The 12,924-nt window shown below is 51.7% G+C and overlaps 5 protein-coding genes across 5 annotated transcripts; 3 read left to right on the top strand and 2 right to left on the bottom strand.

Annotated features, from left to right (window-relative positions):
- The first annotated feature begins 81 nt into the window (after nucleotides 1-81).
- Nucleotides 82-2,085, top strand: BD324DRAFT_631872 (hypothetical protein). The gene is made up of 8 exons (XM_022016475.1): nucleotides 82-250; nucleotides 309-379; nucleotides 426-715; nucleotides 767-845; nucleotides 895-1,086; nucleotides 1,129-1,289; nucleotides 1,346-1,369; nucleotides 1,409-2,085. The coding sequence occupies exons 1-8, from the start codon at nucleotides 143-145 to the stop codon at nucleotides 1,615-1,617; spliced, it is 1,134 nt and encodes a 377-aa protein (XP_021869413.1). The 5' UTR covers nucleotides 82-142; the 3' UTR covers nucleotides 1,618-2,085.
- Nucleotides 2,086-2,474: 389 nt separating this feature from the next.
- Nucleotides 2,475-5,433, top strand: BD324DRAFT_631869 (putative component of serine palmitoyltransferase). Its single transcript, XM_022016474.1, has 5 exons — nucleotides 2,475-3,194; nucleotides 3,277-3,353; nucleotides 3,392-3,482; nucleotides 3,524-4,207; nucleotides 4,258-5,433. The coding sequence occupies exons 1-5, from the start codon at nucleotides 2,721-2,723 to the stop codon at nucleotides 5,089-5,091; spliced, it is 2,160 nt and encodes a 719-aa protein (XP_021869412.1). The 5' UTR covers nucleotides 2,475-2,720; the 3' UTR covers nucleotides 5,092-5,433.
- Nucleotides 5,434-6,312: 879 nt separating this feature from the next.
- On the bottom strand, nucleotides 6,313-8,388 carry BD324DRAFT_631867 (S-adenosyl-L-methionine-dependent methyltransferase). The gene is made up of 8 exons (XM_022016473.1): nucleotides 7,886-8,388; nucleotides 7,434-7,755; nucleotides 7,106-7,394; nucleotides 6,995-7,058; nucleotides 6,773-6,942; nucleotides 6,641-6,710; nucleotides 6,532-6,587; nucleotides 6,313-6,479 (listed from the first exon to the last, which is right to left on the bottom strand). Exons 1-8 carry the CDS (start codon nucleotides 8,288-8,290, stop codon nucleotides 6,437-6,439), a joined length of 1,419 nt encoding a protein of 472 aa, XP_021869411.1. The 5' UTR covers nucleotides 8,291-8,388; the 3' UTR covers nucleotides 6,313-6,436.
- On the top strand, nucleotides 8,352-12,039 carry BD324DRAFT_82122 (hypothetical protein). Its single transcript, XM_022019257.1, has 9 exons — nucleotides 8,352-9,154; nucleotides 9,216-9,445; nucleotides 9,483-9,589; nucleotides 9,629-9,739; nucleotides 9,787-10,660; nucleotides 10,703-11,110; nucleotides 11,149-11,292; nucleotides 11,333-11,604; nucleotides 11,657-12,039. Exons 1-9 carry the CDS (start codon nucleotides 8,694-8,696, stop codon nucleotides 11,927-11,929), a joined length of 2,880 nt encoding a protein of 959 aa, XP_021869410.1. The 5' UTR covers nucleotides 8,352-8,693; the 3' UTR covers nucleotides 11,930-12,039.
- Nucleotides 12,024-12,881, bottom strand: BD324DRAFT_652360 (kinase binding protein CGI-121-domain-containing protein; the record flags this gene model as incomplete). The annotated part of the gene is made up of 3 exons (XM_022018475.1): nucleotides 12,024-12,131; nucleotides 12,185-12,601; nucleotides 12,699-12,881. 3 exons carry the CDS (start codon nucleotides 12,879-12,881, stop codon nucleotides 12,024-12,026), a joined length of 708 nt encoding a protein of 235 aa, XP_021869409.1.
- Between the last annotated feature and the right edge of the window lie 43 nt (nucleotides 12,882-12,924).

Below are 12,924 nucleotides of genomic sequence, written 5' to 3'. Positions count from 1 at the left end.
CTTCGGACCCGGAATGATTGCGGGGCTCCACTAAATCGATCGAGTCCCGTTTGCGAAAAGAGAAAGAGCGCAATGTTGTTCGTTTAGTCAATTCATCAGTTGATCCTCGCTCGATCTCTCGATGCAGTGGAGTTGATCGGTCATGGAGGCAGTAGCAGTCGGGGAGGTACCGAAAGCCTCCCTCTCCGCTTGGCGAAAGGATCCTACCCGATACATTACAGGACTCATTTACCTGTTGATCGTTGTCGTGGCGAGTTTCTTTCGAAGAGCTCCTCGATATACCATGCTGACGACGGGAATGAGCTTAGCTTTGGACAGTCAGCAATTTCATCACTGCTGCTTTGGAAGCTGGATCCGATACATATAACAAGCCTTTCCTGTGAGTCTAGGCAAGCTGATGCTCCTGATCTGATCGATCCCTCCAGTATCACTTACCTCAACACCTCGACTTTCACCCTTTATCTCTTACCGAGTCTGCTCAAACATCGCAAAGCATCCTCTCGTGGACACTACGAAGCGATCTCCCACGCGGACATTGATCCTCATGCTTGTTCTCAATCAGTCGAATCGCAATCACTGGCAAAGCTGACAGTACGTGAGACGGCCATTGTCTCCGCTTGGTGGTCTATCGGATGGTTCTTAGCCAATTTCATGATCACCTTGTCTCTCGCCATGACAAGTGTGTCGAGTGCAGTCATCCTCAGTGCTACAAGTGGTGAGAGAGGTTCATATACCAAAAACCTTGTCATCGTCCTGATAAGGTTAGGATTTTTCACTCTCGCACTGGGCAGCGTATTTGGTGTAGAGAAACCGACCCGAACCAACATCTCGTCCGTCCTTTTGAGGTATGGTACCTTGTCTTTCCGTTGCAGACCATGCTCACCTTCTGGCTAGTTTTCTCGGTGTCGTCCTTGTCGCTCGATCCGATTCATCTCAGACCGAGGAAATCTCGGTCCCTCTTCCCTCACATCCCATCTGGGGAGATCTTGCAGCCATCATCAGTGCACTGTGCTATGGCGGCTACGTTGTTCTGCTCAAAGTCAAGCTGGTGGACGAGGACAGGGCGGATTCGATGCTGATGTTGGGGTGAGCGGGATCACAAAACTATTCAGCTCACGAGACCTACAGCTTTGCCGGTCTCTATCAGACGGTGGCTTTGATTCCTGTGTTCCCCATTCTTCACTGGACGGGATTGGAGAGGTTTCAACTCCCGCCGACCAGACGGGCTTGGCTATTATGTCTTGCAAATATGAGCATCACATTTGCGAGTGACTACTTGTATATCTTAGGTACGCTTGGTTTATGAGTCCTGGTCGTCGCAATGGCTGACTACTACTGGCTTCAGCCTTGCTGAAAACCAGTCCAATGCGCGCGTTTCCTGTGACTGACTTTTCGCTGACTGCCTCAGTCGTCACACTGGGTCTATCCATGACCATCCCGCTGACTCTCGCCATCTCCATTGTCGATCCTGCTCTCTCAGTCGGCACAGTCACTTTTCTCAGTCTGATAGGCGCGAGCATGGTCTTGGGAGCATTCGTCTTACTCAGTTGGGAGGGTACGAAGGAGGACGAGCAGGCGTCGCCACCAATAGACACAGGTAGAGAAGGGGGTTTGTGATCCCAGTCATCATGTTGTATCATGTATATTGGTCAAAGTCCGCGATCGCGGGCAGTCACACGATGATCCTCCCAGCGTGGCTTGTGAGATATAGGAGGTCCCCCATTGAAAGAGACGATGGAGAGATGGAAGCCTGTGATAACCGCAGGCCATCTCTATCCCTGCTCTGCAGCATCATCGCACCCATCTTCTCCGATTCCCCGCTGAAATTGACTGATATCGAGCGTCGTAGCTACATGTCGATCATCTAATCGATCAAGCTGAACCACGTATCCTCCTCGTATCTGGGACCGACGGAGTTCCTCACTCCACCGGCACGACAGCACATGATGATCAGAGACCTGTGAGCCCAGCTTCACTGCAATTCTCGGCTGATCTCGAGCTATACATGCCACCAAGCCAAAGATCTCAGGCCGAAAGCGCCATACAGATCAATCAGATCTACCCATTCCTCGGCGAGTATCTTATTAGATCGATGGGCCAGATGCATGCTTTACGGCCACACGGCTCGGCAAGGTGAGAGAAAGTGAGTCCATTTTTGATCCCGCTAATGGGCTCATCAGATCGTTTTTTATTAGTAAATTACTAATCAAGGAAAAAAGGTGGTGGCCGTGTTCTAATCAGTATGCATTTCTTGGGGGACACAAGGGCGGCGTGCGCGCGTGTCTCTGCCGCTGCCCTCCCTCTCGCTAGTTTTTTCCCCTCTTCTTCTTTTGAATTGTTGACACAGTGACTATCACGTCAAAAAAACAGAAAAAAAAAGAGTGACCTCAAAGGGAACTTCGTGGTCGATTCGCGACATTATCGGGCTGGCTGATCTCATTCATTCATTCATCCAACCATCATCCACATCAGCAAGCAGCAGCAGCAGCAGCAGCAGCAGCAGTCAACTCGTTCACATTCATTCCATTCTCACAAGCCATCGCCATCAGTTGACCTAGGATCGTTGTCGGGACGCTGGGCAGACCTCCAAATTTGCCCGTGCCCGATCTTCTAGCCGACCAATCCCCATCGGTCATAGGATAGGCAGTTTTGGACTATTTACCCACCCATTCGACCACATCACCCCTTGGAGGCCTTTCTCTCATTCTTTGCAGCACTTCATGATGGGCAAGGCCAACTCGCGTCGTTCGACGTCGAGTCAAGCATCCTCCAAGCTGTCCACAGCCTCTCGATCCCTATTCTCCAAATCATCCCCCAAAGCGTCTGCTTCCGGCGCCGGAAACTCGGGCACGAGCGAATCCCCCGTCTCTGCACGAACCTCGTTGCTCAACGTCCTCCGTCGACCCAAAAGCTCTCATGCGATCACTTCGGTGACTTCGACCAACGCTTCGTCAAAGCATGGTCAGTCGTTCGACTCGTTCAACGAGGATGATTACTCGGATCATGGCAGCACCGTCGCGAGCAGCTATGCCAGCTCTATCAGAAGTAGCTGGTCTTCCAGATCCTCAAGCTCGGAAGATATCGCCAAGCGATACGAGAACTATCTCGAGACACCTTTTGTCAATACGACTACTACCATCAAGCATTCAGAGTATGGCGTGTGCACAAACCCGAATTGGAGGTGGACCAGTCACGTATGTCCTTTTTTTTTTTCTCGTCATTGTTGACGTGAAATGCCTGGGGTCACGAGAAGCTGACAGCGATCCACCTTCGCAGTGGGATCCAGCAGAGCCCGTTCATCCCGAGGAGGAGCCTCAACCACCCTACTATATCCTCCTGTCGACATACCTGAGGTGAGCTTCTGCTGATTCGACTCCCTGCTGACCATCAGCTACCTTTTACTCATCGTCCTGGGGCATATTCGTGACTTTTTTGGGAAGAGGTTCTTGCCCAAAGCGTATGCACATTTAGTACCTCACGACGTGAGTCAGTCATATGGGTCCCCCTCGCTGACATGCTCCAGGGCTATGCTGCACTAAACTCTGACTTTGACTCGTTCTACACTCGGCGCTTAAAAATGCGATTGGACGACTGCTTCTCCCGTCCGACCACCGGTGTGGCAGGTCGCACAGTCGTTTGCTATGATCGAGTCTCACATGATGAGAACAACACATTCCAACTCACCGGGACCACTACTCGAGCCCTCAATGTCTCCTCCTACAACTACCTCGGTTTCGCATCCTCTTCTGGACCTTGTGCGGATGTAGTCGAAGCCTCGTTGCACAAGTATGGAGTTTCGTCTGGCGGATTACGACACGACACCGGGACGACCGATTTGCACGAACAGACTGAAAAACTCGTGGCCCGATTCTTGGGAGTCGAATCAGCCTATGTCTGCTCTATGGGCTTCGCAACGAATGCAACGACGATTCCTGCCTTGGTCAGCAAAGGATGTCTAGTCATCTCGGACGAGTTGATTCACGCCTCGGTCCGCTTTGGTGTTCGGATCAGTGGTGCCAATGTCCGTGCTTTCAAGCACAACAACCTCAAACATCTCGAATCGTTGCTCAGAGAATCCATCTCTCAGGGACAGCCACGCACCCACCGACCCTGGAAGAAGATCATGGTCATCGTCGAGGGATTGTATTCGATGGAAGGTACTCTGGTCCCGTTACCACAGCTTCTCGAATTGAGAAACAAGTACAAGGTGAGCCGACTGTCGACAGCCCAGATCAACTCTCTTGCTGATGACATTAGTTCTACCTTTATCTCGACGAGGCGCACTCTGTCGGTGCCTTGGGACCTAACGGTCGCGGTGTCTGTGACTATTTTGGAATTGACCCTCGAGAGGTCGATGTTCTCATGGGAACATTTACAAAATCCTTCGGAGCAGCCGGTGGATACATTGCTGGAACCAAACATTTGATCGACCGCCTCCGAGTGACTTCCCACCACATGACCTACGCCGAAGCCATGTCGCCTGCCGTTTGCACTCAAATTATCGCGACCATGTCTGCCATCATGGGCGTGGCTCCTCCTCTTGCTTCACCACCGGCCCTCGAGGAGCCCAACGATGCAAGCTCTATCGTCTCGCGGGCCTCCCGGACTTTCAACTATGGACCTGTTCCCAGTCATATGTTGCCATCGTTCATGAAGCTGCCTCAGGTCGTCCTCAACGGATTAGACGGTCGAGATCGTCTCAGACGAATCGCTTTCAATTCTAGATACCTCTCATCAGCGCTTCGGAAACTTGGTTTCGTCGTTTATGGACATCGGGATTCACCCATTATTCCTCTGTTGATCTACAACCCTGCCAAAATGCTCCTCTTCAGTCAAATGATGCTCAATCGATTCGGAGCCGACAAGACACCCATCGTCATCGTCGTCGTAGCCTACCCTGCTACCCCACTGATCACTTCTCGGATCCGATTCTGCCTCTCTTCGTCTCACACGAAGCATGACATGGATATGCTCCTCAGGGCCTGTGAGGAGATTGGAACCTTGTTGGACCTCAAGCTCGCCAAGCAGACCATGACAGTCGAGCAAGTCATCGCATCAGCTGAGGAACTCGTCGCGTCGACTCATGTTTAAGCGAGCAATACAATGGGGTCCGGTCGCCGTTTGGGAACGCCCAAGCTCGCAAAGATAAAAAAGTATAAATCCGCGTCGATGGAAAACAGTCAGATCGCTTCGAACCCTTACCAGCGTTCATCCGTATACTCTCTGGCCTCTCTTCAATGTCGAGAAGGCTGACAAACCACTGTACATTGTCTAGACCTCTGATCTCAGTCTTCTTTCATTTTTATTTTAGAGAGACATACTTGTGACTTGATTAATACATTGCTTTTATGGCGTAGCCAGACCTCGAGGGTAGAGTGAGGCCGTTCAAGCGAACGAGGCCACAGCACTACGTATGCATGCCCTTGTATAGTACGGTCTAGAGGTTGTTCAGGAGAGTCGCTAAGCGACAACGGCTATACTATGGACATAATTATGTGTCTGCTTTCCCGTCTGTCATGAACATCGAATTATCACACACTTCCACCATGCCATCCGTTCACCCTCCTGGCTCTTTTCTCCGTCCCGTTCCTGGTGAATGGAATATGGATCCCTGCGAATCCACTCCCAGGTACGACTGGCGCAACCGACCGAGACATAGTGAGCCTAAAGGCAGAATCTCCGACCTGGACTAGGGATCGGGATCCCAATTGTGGCAGTAGAGGTGATGCCACACTCAGGCTGCCAAAGATCCTCAAGCGCTCACAGCTTCCACCGTTGTAGCTCTACTACGGGGCGGTCAATCTGCTCAAAATGGTCGTGCAGGCGATGAGATCGCGGCAGTTGGAGCTGCCGGTGCAGGCGGGGGAGCTGTTGGAGGCGGTCGGTACGGAGGCAGCGTCTGTTGGCACCCGAGGTGGAGCTTCCACCGACGATAATGACGGAGTGGCTCAATCCGGAGCTGTCAATACTACTGGACCAGGAGTTGCCAACGCTACGACAGTTGCTAACAATGTGACTGGCTCAGCAACCGAAGGTGAAGTAGGCGAAACGGGAGCACCAGCGCCAGCAACAGTCGATGCGAGTCTCTGACTGGAGTATGGTCTCTGCCTCCGCACAAGCTGGATCTGGAGGCGGTGAATGAGCTGGCTGATAATTCACTCCGACTCATGTTGATACAAGTAGGGTAATTCTGTAGACACTCAACTAAGACACATCGCACAGTGCCAGTGGATGAAGATTCTCGCCAATTATTGTTCCCTTGCAACACGTCTCAGGTTGCTTGGCCGAAAACACTCCCCATAAGATCGGGAAGGTCATCACTCCACCATCATGCATTCCTCCTTCCACATTCGCCTTTTCATCTATGGCATGAGAGATCCAAGTATGATCTTTTATGGCAAGCGCCAGTCTTTGAACCATTGTCCACATCGGTGATCTAAGCCTTCTGTTCCCAGAATCCACCGTTGCAAGAGATAGACCTGAGGTGGGTGGGTCAGCATAGATCATATCAGGTTGACAAACGAGGCTCACTCAATCTTTCTGGAGATGGGCGCGTGAATAGCCTGATGAGAGGGTTGTTGGAGGATCTGCGGAGGGAGGGATATCAGCCAACGACTCGGTTCATCAATGTTCCACCTACCCTGTGGAAACCGTTCAAGTTCTTGTGGCATGTGATCTGGAACACGGAAGACGATCCTTGACGGGCGACACTAAGAAGCGCTGTCAGAGAGAGAGGTCCATCTGATCAAGATGTCCTCGTCAGGATTCTCACATGACGGAATAAGCCAAGAAGTAGAGCCAGATCCTGTACCATCTGATACCGTATTTGGCAACGACCTTGTCCTCGTTGGACTTCCAGTTCAAGTACCATCTGTGAATCGTAGCTCCATAGTGGACTCCGAGGACGTCCACGGATTTAATCTCAAAGTTGGCGGATTCAAGCTGGGGAGCGTGAGCTTTCTCGCGGAACAATAATGAAATAGATGTGACTTGCCTGCTTGATGACCCAACCAAGGGGAAGGGATGCATCGGCACCAGGGAAAACGTACTTGTTCATGCTAGCTGAATCAGCATCGTTTCAAAGAAGTGTCCAGGAACCCCTCACAACAAGCCCCAAACCAAATCCTCGAATTGCCAACAGGTTCTAAGACCGGCGACCTGGAAAACCATGACTCCGTCGTCCGCAAGCAAGTCGTAAACTTCCTTCAAGAATGTACCGTATCGCCTGATTCCAACGTGTTCGGCCATTTCAAGACATGAGATCTTGTTGAAGTAGCCTTTGTCATGAGGGACATCTCTAAAGTCCATACAGAGGATCCGGCCCTGAGATTCGGGGATACCATTTTCTCTCAATCGTTCAGTTCCGAAAGCAGCTTGATTCCGGGCAAGCGTGACTGGTAGAGATCAGCGATGAAACGATTTGGAGCTCTCACCTCCAGTGACGTCTGCTCCGTAATTCTTGGCGGCATGAGTGACCAAAGTGCCCCATCCGCAACCGATATCCAACATTTTATCTCCCTTTTGCAGATCCAACTTTTCACACACCATGGTCATCTTGTTGTCCTGAAGTTCTTCCAATGTTTCCATCTTTGTGATATCCTTGACGACACCGGACGTGTAGACCATTCGGGGACCAAGGAACCAGGCGTAAAAGTCATTACCTCGGTCGTAGTGATCTCTAACTTGCTCTTCATCTTGAGTCTTGGAATGGATGACGACTTCGGGGATCAAGTTGGTGAAGACGTATTTGAAGAGCTAAGAGAGGCTATATCAGGACCTGTGCGAAGCCACAAGAGCAAGAGAGAGAGAGAGAGAGAGAGAGAGAAAGAGAGAGAGAGAGAGAGAAAGAGAGAGAGAGAGAGAGAGAGAGAGAGAGACTGCTTACTTCTGGGGTGAATTCGAACGAAGCCCAATCATGCCTGTACTCCATCACATCCAGAACATCTCCCTTGAAGTCTACCTTAGCATCAAAGTACGCATCGTGAAACTTTTGCATAGGGACTTTTCGGCCCTCGTATTGCTTCAATGTCGAGTTCTTCAAGTCGACGTAGTGGTCCAGGGGTTTACCGGGCAAAGCAACCTTTTCATTGATCCGCTTGCCGATCCTAGAGATCAAGGCCCAGTAACCTACTGCCAATGGGATACCCATGAGCGAGAAGAAGATCCAGTAGACTGTCCAGCCAGTCCGGAACGGCAGGATCTTCTGGAAGACATAAGGCCCGGCGAAGAGGACGATCGCGAGGTGGACATTGGAAAATGAGGCGGAGCCTTCAGCGGGAAGAGGGGGCATAGGGAGAGCAGCAACATTGCTGATCGATAGCACGTCAGGTATGGTTGGTGTGGCTCGAACATGACGTTGACTCACTATTGCTTGGTCATTCCGTTTGCCTCTCCGTTGGAAGCTTGTGTCTCTGCCATCTTGACTGGTGGTGGAATGTAAGAGGTCACCCGGAAACCCTTGGGGGACAGTAGTCTTCCTTCAAGTCTGCGGTGATCTTTCGGAAATTTTGGGTGCCAACGCGCCACGATAAACCGGGTAGTAGGTGGGGATAGAAAGCATGACGTGGTATTAAAGTGACGGAGATGGGAATGCGCGTTGGGATATGATTTGGGAGTTCAGTCGGATCTATAGAGCATAGGGGAAGAGGGGGAGCTGGGCATTAGGGGATCAGAAGAAAAGGCCTTGTGATAAAATGTCCGCAAGGTCGACGCCCACAGCGGCGAGGACCAGCTCGACCTCCCTATTCTCACCAACCGGATCCAGCATGACCGATTCGAGCATACCCAAACCAAAAACAAGAGGTTCCTATGGATTTCCATCCCTCGGTCAATCAAGTAGAAGAGCTTCAGGGAACACCGTTCCTGCTGTGTCCAGGAAGGCATCTGGCACCAGTACCGTTGGGGCGACTGCACCGTCTATGGCTCGTCGGGTGTCGAGCCACAGCGCTTCTGGGACTGCCACCCCGCGTTCACGGAGGAATAACGGGCTAGGGACCACGTCCAAGCTTTTGGAGAATGTAGCGGAGAATGATTGGGCGGCTATGGATCCTGATGAGGTATTCCGAAGGCTTGGTGTAGCGGACGTCAGGAGAGTAGAGGCGACTATGAGGGCAGACGCCGCAAACAAGCAGAGCGAATTGAGGTCAATGGTCGGGTGAGTGGACTGGAAACAGACAAGGGATGAGCGAGAGGTCGGTCTGACGTTTGAGCTTCAGCACACGGTATCGTGATCTACTCACTTCAGCCACGCAGATCACGTCGCTGCGCGAATCCTCCCTGCATCTCTCTTCGTCTCTGAAGTCTGTTGCGCAGGCATGTCTGGACCCAACAGATCTTGAAAATGGAGGAAGGACAAGTGACGCTGGTGATCAGAATGAGACAGAGGAGATCATGAGCTTGCTACCTATAGCTGCCCATATGAAGCTGCTCCTGGACGCTCCGGAGGGTGAGTGATCTCACGCATGGACGAAACTGAAAGTTAGCTCTGTATGCTCACCTCGCCCGCCGGGATTATCTCAAAGCTGCTTTTCTGTGGCTCGTTGCTCGAGCTACTAAAGAGGGTCTGTCGTCGATAAATGACTCACACCAGGTGGGCCGGTCTGTGTGTCATGTCTCTGACTTTTGACAGGCGTACACGCCTCTGCTGGAGAAACAGTGGGACCTTTTACTACCATTTCGATCGCAAATATCTCAACGAGCTGCGGCGGATCTGAGGCAAACCTCTTCGTTGAATTCACAAGTGAGCCGCCCTCTCCTCTGCTGCGAGGGCTGACTTTCCCCTTGCAGACCCTGTCAGAGACTATCTTGGCCATCATACTTCTCGATAACCTCCCCATGCCAGAAGCTCTTTCCCTATTCCTGTCTCAACGCTCAAAGCACTGCCACGATATTCTCGCGAAATCATCGAACCACTCCAAATTCAGGCACCCATCAAAGCAGCTCTCCCTCACTGCTGCCACGTCTGCCTCTTCGGTACCTGCGGGCCAGAATATCGACAAAACATTGTCCGAATCAGTCTCCGTCATGATCGCTACGGAGCGCCTTGCTCAAGAATGTTTTGGTTTGGAGGGCGATGCAATGGAGAGTCTGCTAGGTAAAATGATTCGACTGGTGCAGCACGGCGAACCATCGCAACCTGCGCGGACTCCGAACCCTGCCGCTCAATCGACTGTCTCACATCGCAGAGCATCACGTCTAGCGTCATTCTCAACACCGATACAGAAAGTCAACATCTCTGCCGATGGGCCGCCAATGTCAAGTGCCAGGGTCCTCCAAGATCTTCCATCTCATCAGATCTTACTAAGGCATCTGCCGTCGTCAATCGTCAGCTACACGCCTTTCATAGCGCCGTCGTCGACCCCTGACCTGAAAACTAGCCTGAGTTCGTGGATCAAAGAGACGACGCAATTGCTTCAGGAATCGTTACCTGTCTGGTTCGACGGCTTGTCGTCAATAGCTGAGATCTGGAAGACACGTTGTGCCATCTGTGCGCTACTGAAGGAGAGCGAATTGGAGACACAGATCAAGAATGTTCTCGAACTTGAAAGTGACAAGCGGATCCAGGCTGTCTGGACCAACAACCTTCGGGAACTCGTTACATTAGCGGAGACACAAGTGAGATTGGCACTCGAGCAGTTGCGCTCCGGCGGACCACAGCCAGGTATGCACTCCAACGTGAGGATCTCGCTGACGTGTTGTGCAGACCGGATACCAGACGACTTCACCTTTGTAGATCTCCCTTTCCCTGCTGCCACCTCTATGGCTCTCTCGTCTGCCAATAGCTTGAACGGATTCCTGTCTGCTGTTCGAAAACGCAAGTTGGGTAGGACACCACTTCTCGACTCGGTCGTTTCATCACTCGAGTCCGCCGCCAAGACCTTGCATGACGATTCGCAGGGTCTACCAGATGCTATCTTTAGCTCTTACGCCGAGCAAGTTCAACAGACCCAAAGGAAGCTCGTCGGCACACTCAGCGCTGCCTTGGAGAGCTCGTCAGATTCCGAAGCTATTGCCAAGGTCGATGCGGAGTTGTTGATCGGTCGGGTGGCACTGTTTCTCGCGAAATCCTCCTCTTTCCTGCCTGATCTATACATGAACACCGTTGACTCAGGTGCGTCCCTCAGATAGACTCACTATTGACCCGCACAGGACCTGCAGTCGATGAGCTTGTGAAATTGCACATCACCTCTGTGCAGACTTGGAGAAAGGAAGCGATCGAAGAGGCGATCAGGCAGATCAAGACGATTTTCGATCCCCAAATTGGCCCATCGGAGATCCAAGCAATGTGGCAAGGTGAGAGATAAAGGAAGTATCCGTACTCAATATGAATCAGGACCGCATCCCACGTCTCCATCCGCAGGTATCATGTCGGCGCTTTCCGCTCTCGTCAAGGCGACTCGCAGACTAGGCATACCTAACGGGGTCGACACTCGAGTCGTCGTACAACTCATGGACGAGTTCCTTCCGACAGCGATAGGTCTCCAGCAGTGGATGGGGATGGAGAGGGAGAGTGCCGCTCAGGCAGTCTTCGATCTGGGTTTCTTGATTTTGATCAAAGGGGACAACGTGGCATCCAGCGAGACTATCAAAAGACATTTAGCGAGGGTGAGGCCTCCTGCGCCTTTGAAATAGAACGCTGCTAATAGTAGCCTAATAGATCCCATCGACCGTCCCTTCCTCATTCGCCTCAGATCTACCGGATCTCCTCGTCGATCATCTGCGCCGGGTCCAACTTCTCCTCAGCCCTCTACTCGCACACATCCAACCTTCTACCATTATCTCGGACGCGAAACCATTGGATACAAGAAACGGACTGTTACGCTTTGGCGCTCCAAAGTCCGCTTCAGCTGGGGCTGGGACCGAATTCAAGGGCCCTATAGCTCTCGCTACGCCCGGCAAACGATTCCCATTACTCTCCATCGCGGCTTGACAAGGGCCTTCCGGCATATTTTAGCATTGTCTGTAAGCATGGGCCATCATGCACAGCATCGTTCTCGGTCTTGTGCGGTTCCAGGCCCAGCGTGTTATGTGACGTGTTTGATAGCTACAGTATTGATGACGGTTGCGATCTTCGTGTCCCTGATCTCTAACGGTGTGAGAGGCAGTCTATCCAATTCAGAAAGTTTGAAGATCTGTCCACAAGCTTCAGTCATAGGGAAAGCTCTGAGCGCAGGGATCGACTCACCTTGCTGACCCTTGGCCAGTCGACCAATTCATCACTGTCCAACTCTCCAAGATTCACCAATTGTCCATCTACCAATAGCTCCATCTCCTTCCACACGGCTTCCTCTGATGAGTCCGCATCGGCGATTCGGACAACGACGAGTTCATCAGTCGTATCGCTCATTCCGTGACGACGTAATGATTCCGAAATATTGTTGTTGGAACTGAGGGTGAGGAGGATCTCAGAGTGCAAGTTGTGGGTTCGTGTGATGGGACGTGTCGAGAGACGAGCGTTCTCGTTTGGGACTGGCGTTGCATTCGTGGACTCAGGGGTGGGTGTTGTCGTATCTTTCGAGGACGAGATGGACGGGTTCGAGGGTTGAAGACAGGTCTGAAGAGTCGTCATGATCCCAATGAGAAGGTGCATTCTCGAGACGAGCTGAGAAAGGGGATATGAGCAAACAAACTACACCGTGTATATGGATGGATACCAGAGCGTCCATCTTCTTTCAAGGGAAACCGCACTTCAGACTCACTAAGCGAGCTTCGATGAACCCAAAATCTACAGCTTGTCTCGCTCTCTCTCCATCATCACCTCCCATTGTCGATGCGAGGATGAGCTTTTTTCGGATGTCTGGAGCATTGACCACATTCCGAAAGAGAGCTATGTGGACCGTCGAATAGCCAGGAGGAAAGTTGGACAGTCTATAAGTCTCCATGGTGAGCAAGGGGGTTCAACAGGTCAACGCAATTCAGCAAATT

This window comes from Kockovaella imperatae, assembly GCF_002102565.1.
Source record: "Kockovaella imperatae strain NRRL Y-17943 chromosome Unknown BD324scaffold_11, whole genome shotgun sequence".
In the NCBI taxonomy this organism is placed as follows: domain Eukaryota; kingdom Fungi; phylum Basidiomycota; class Tremellomycetes; order Tremellales; family Cuniculitremaceae; genus Kockovaella; species Kockovaella imperatae.
This window is presented reverse-complemented; position numbering and strand designations above follow the sequence as displayed.

What these genes read in the sequence shown, in the direction of transcription:
- BD324DRAFT_631872 (XM_022016475.1), top strand. Translation starts at nt 143, where the DNA reads ATGGAGGCAGTAGCAGTCGGGGAGGTACCGAAAGCCTCCCTCTCCGCT. An exon ending in ACCTGTTGATCGTTGTCGTG is followed by an intron (nt 251 to 308) that starts GCGAGTTTCTTT and finishes GAATGAGCTTAG; the next exon opens with CTTTGGACAGTCAGCAATTT. An exon ending in CATCCTCAGTGCTACAAGTG is followed by an intron (nt 716 to 766) that starts GTGAGAGAGGTT and finishes TGATAAGGTTAG; the next exon opens with GATTTTTCACTCTCGCACTG.
- BD324DRAFT_631869 (XM_022016474.1), top strand. Translation starts at nt 2,721, where the DNA reads ATGATGGGCAAGGCCAACTCGCGTCGTTCGACGTCGAGTCAAGCATCC. An exon ending in CTCCTGTCGACATACCTGAG is followed by an intron (nt 3,354 to 3,391) that starts GTGAGCTTCTGC and finishes GCTGACCATCAG; the next exon opens with CTACCTTTTACTCATCGTCC. An exon ending in CACATTTAGTACCTCACGAC is followed by an intron (nt 3,483 to 3,523) that starts GTGAGTCAGTCA and finishes GACATGCTCCAG; the next exon opens with GGCTATGCTGCACTAAACTC.
- BD324DRAFT_631867 (XM_022016473.1), bottom strand. Translation starts at nt 8,290, where the DNA reads ATGCCCCCTCTTCCCGCTGAAGGCTCCGCCTCATTTTCCAATGTCCAC. An exon ending in TTGGTTGGGTCATCAAGCAG is followed by an intron (nt 6,943 to 6,994) that starts GCAAGTCACATC and finishes CACGCTCCCCAG; the next exon opens with CTTGAATCCGCCAACTTTGA. An exon ending in ACTTGAACGGTTTCCACAGG is followed by an intron (nt 6,588 to 6,640) that starts GTAGGTGGAACA and finishes CTCCCTCCGCAG; the next exon opens with ATCCTCCAACAACCCTCTCA.
- BD324DRAFT_82122 (XM_022019257.1), top strand. Translation starts at nt 8,694, where the DNA reads ATGTCCGCAAGGTCGACGCCCACAGCGGCGAGGACCAGCTCGACCTCC. An exon ending in GCTCCTGGACGCTCCGGAGG is followed by an intron (nt 9,446 to 9,482) that starts GTGAGTGATCTC and finishes ACTGAAAGTTAG; the next exon opens with CTCTGTATGCTCACCTCGCC. An exon ending in TCAAAAGACATTTAGCGAGG is followed by an intron (nt 11,605 to 11,656) that starts GTGAGGCCTCCT and finishes GTAGCCTAATAG; the next exon opens with ATCCCATCGACCGTCCCTTC.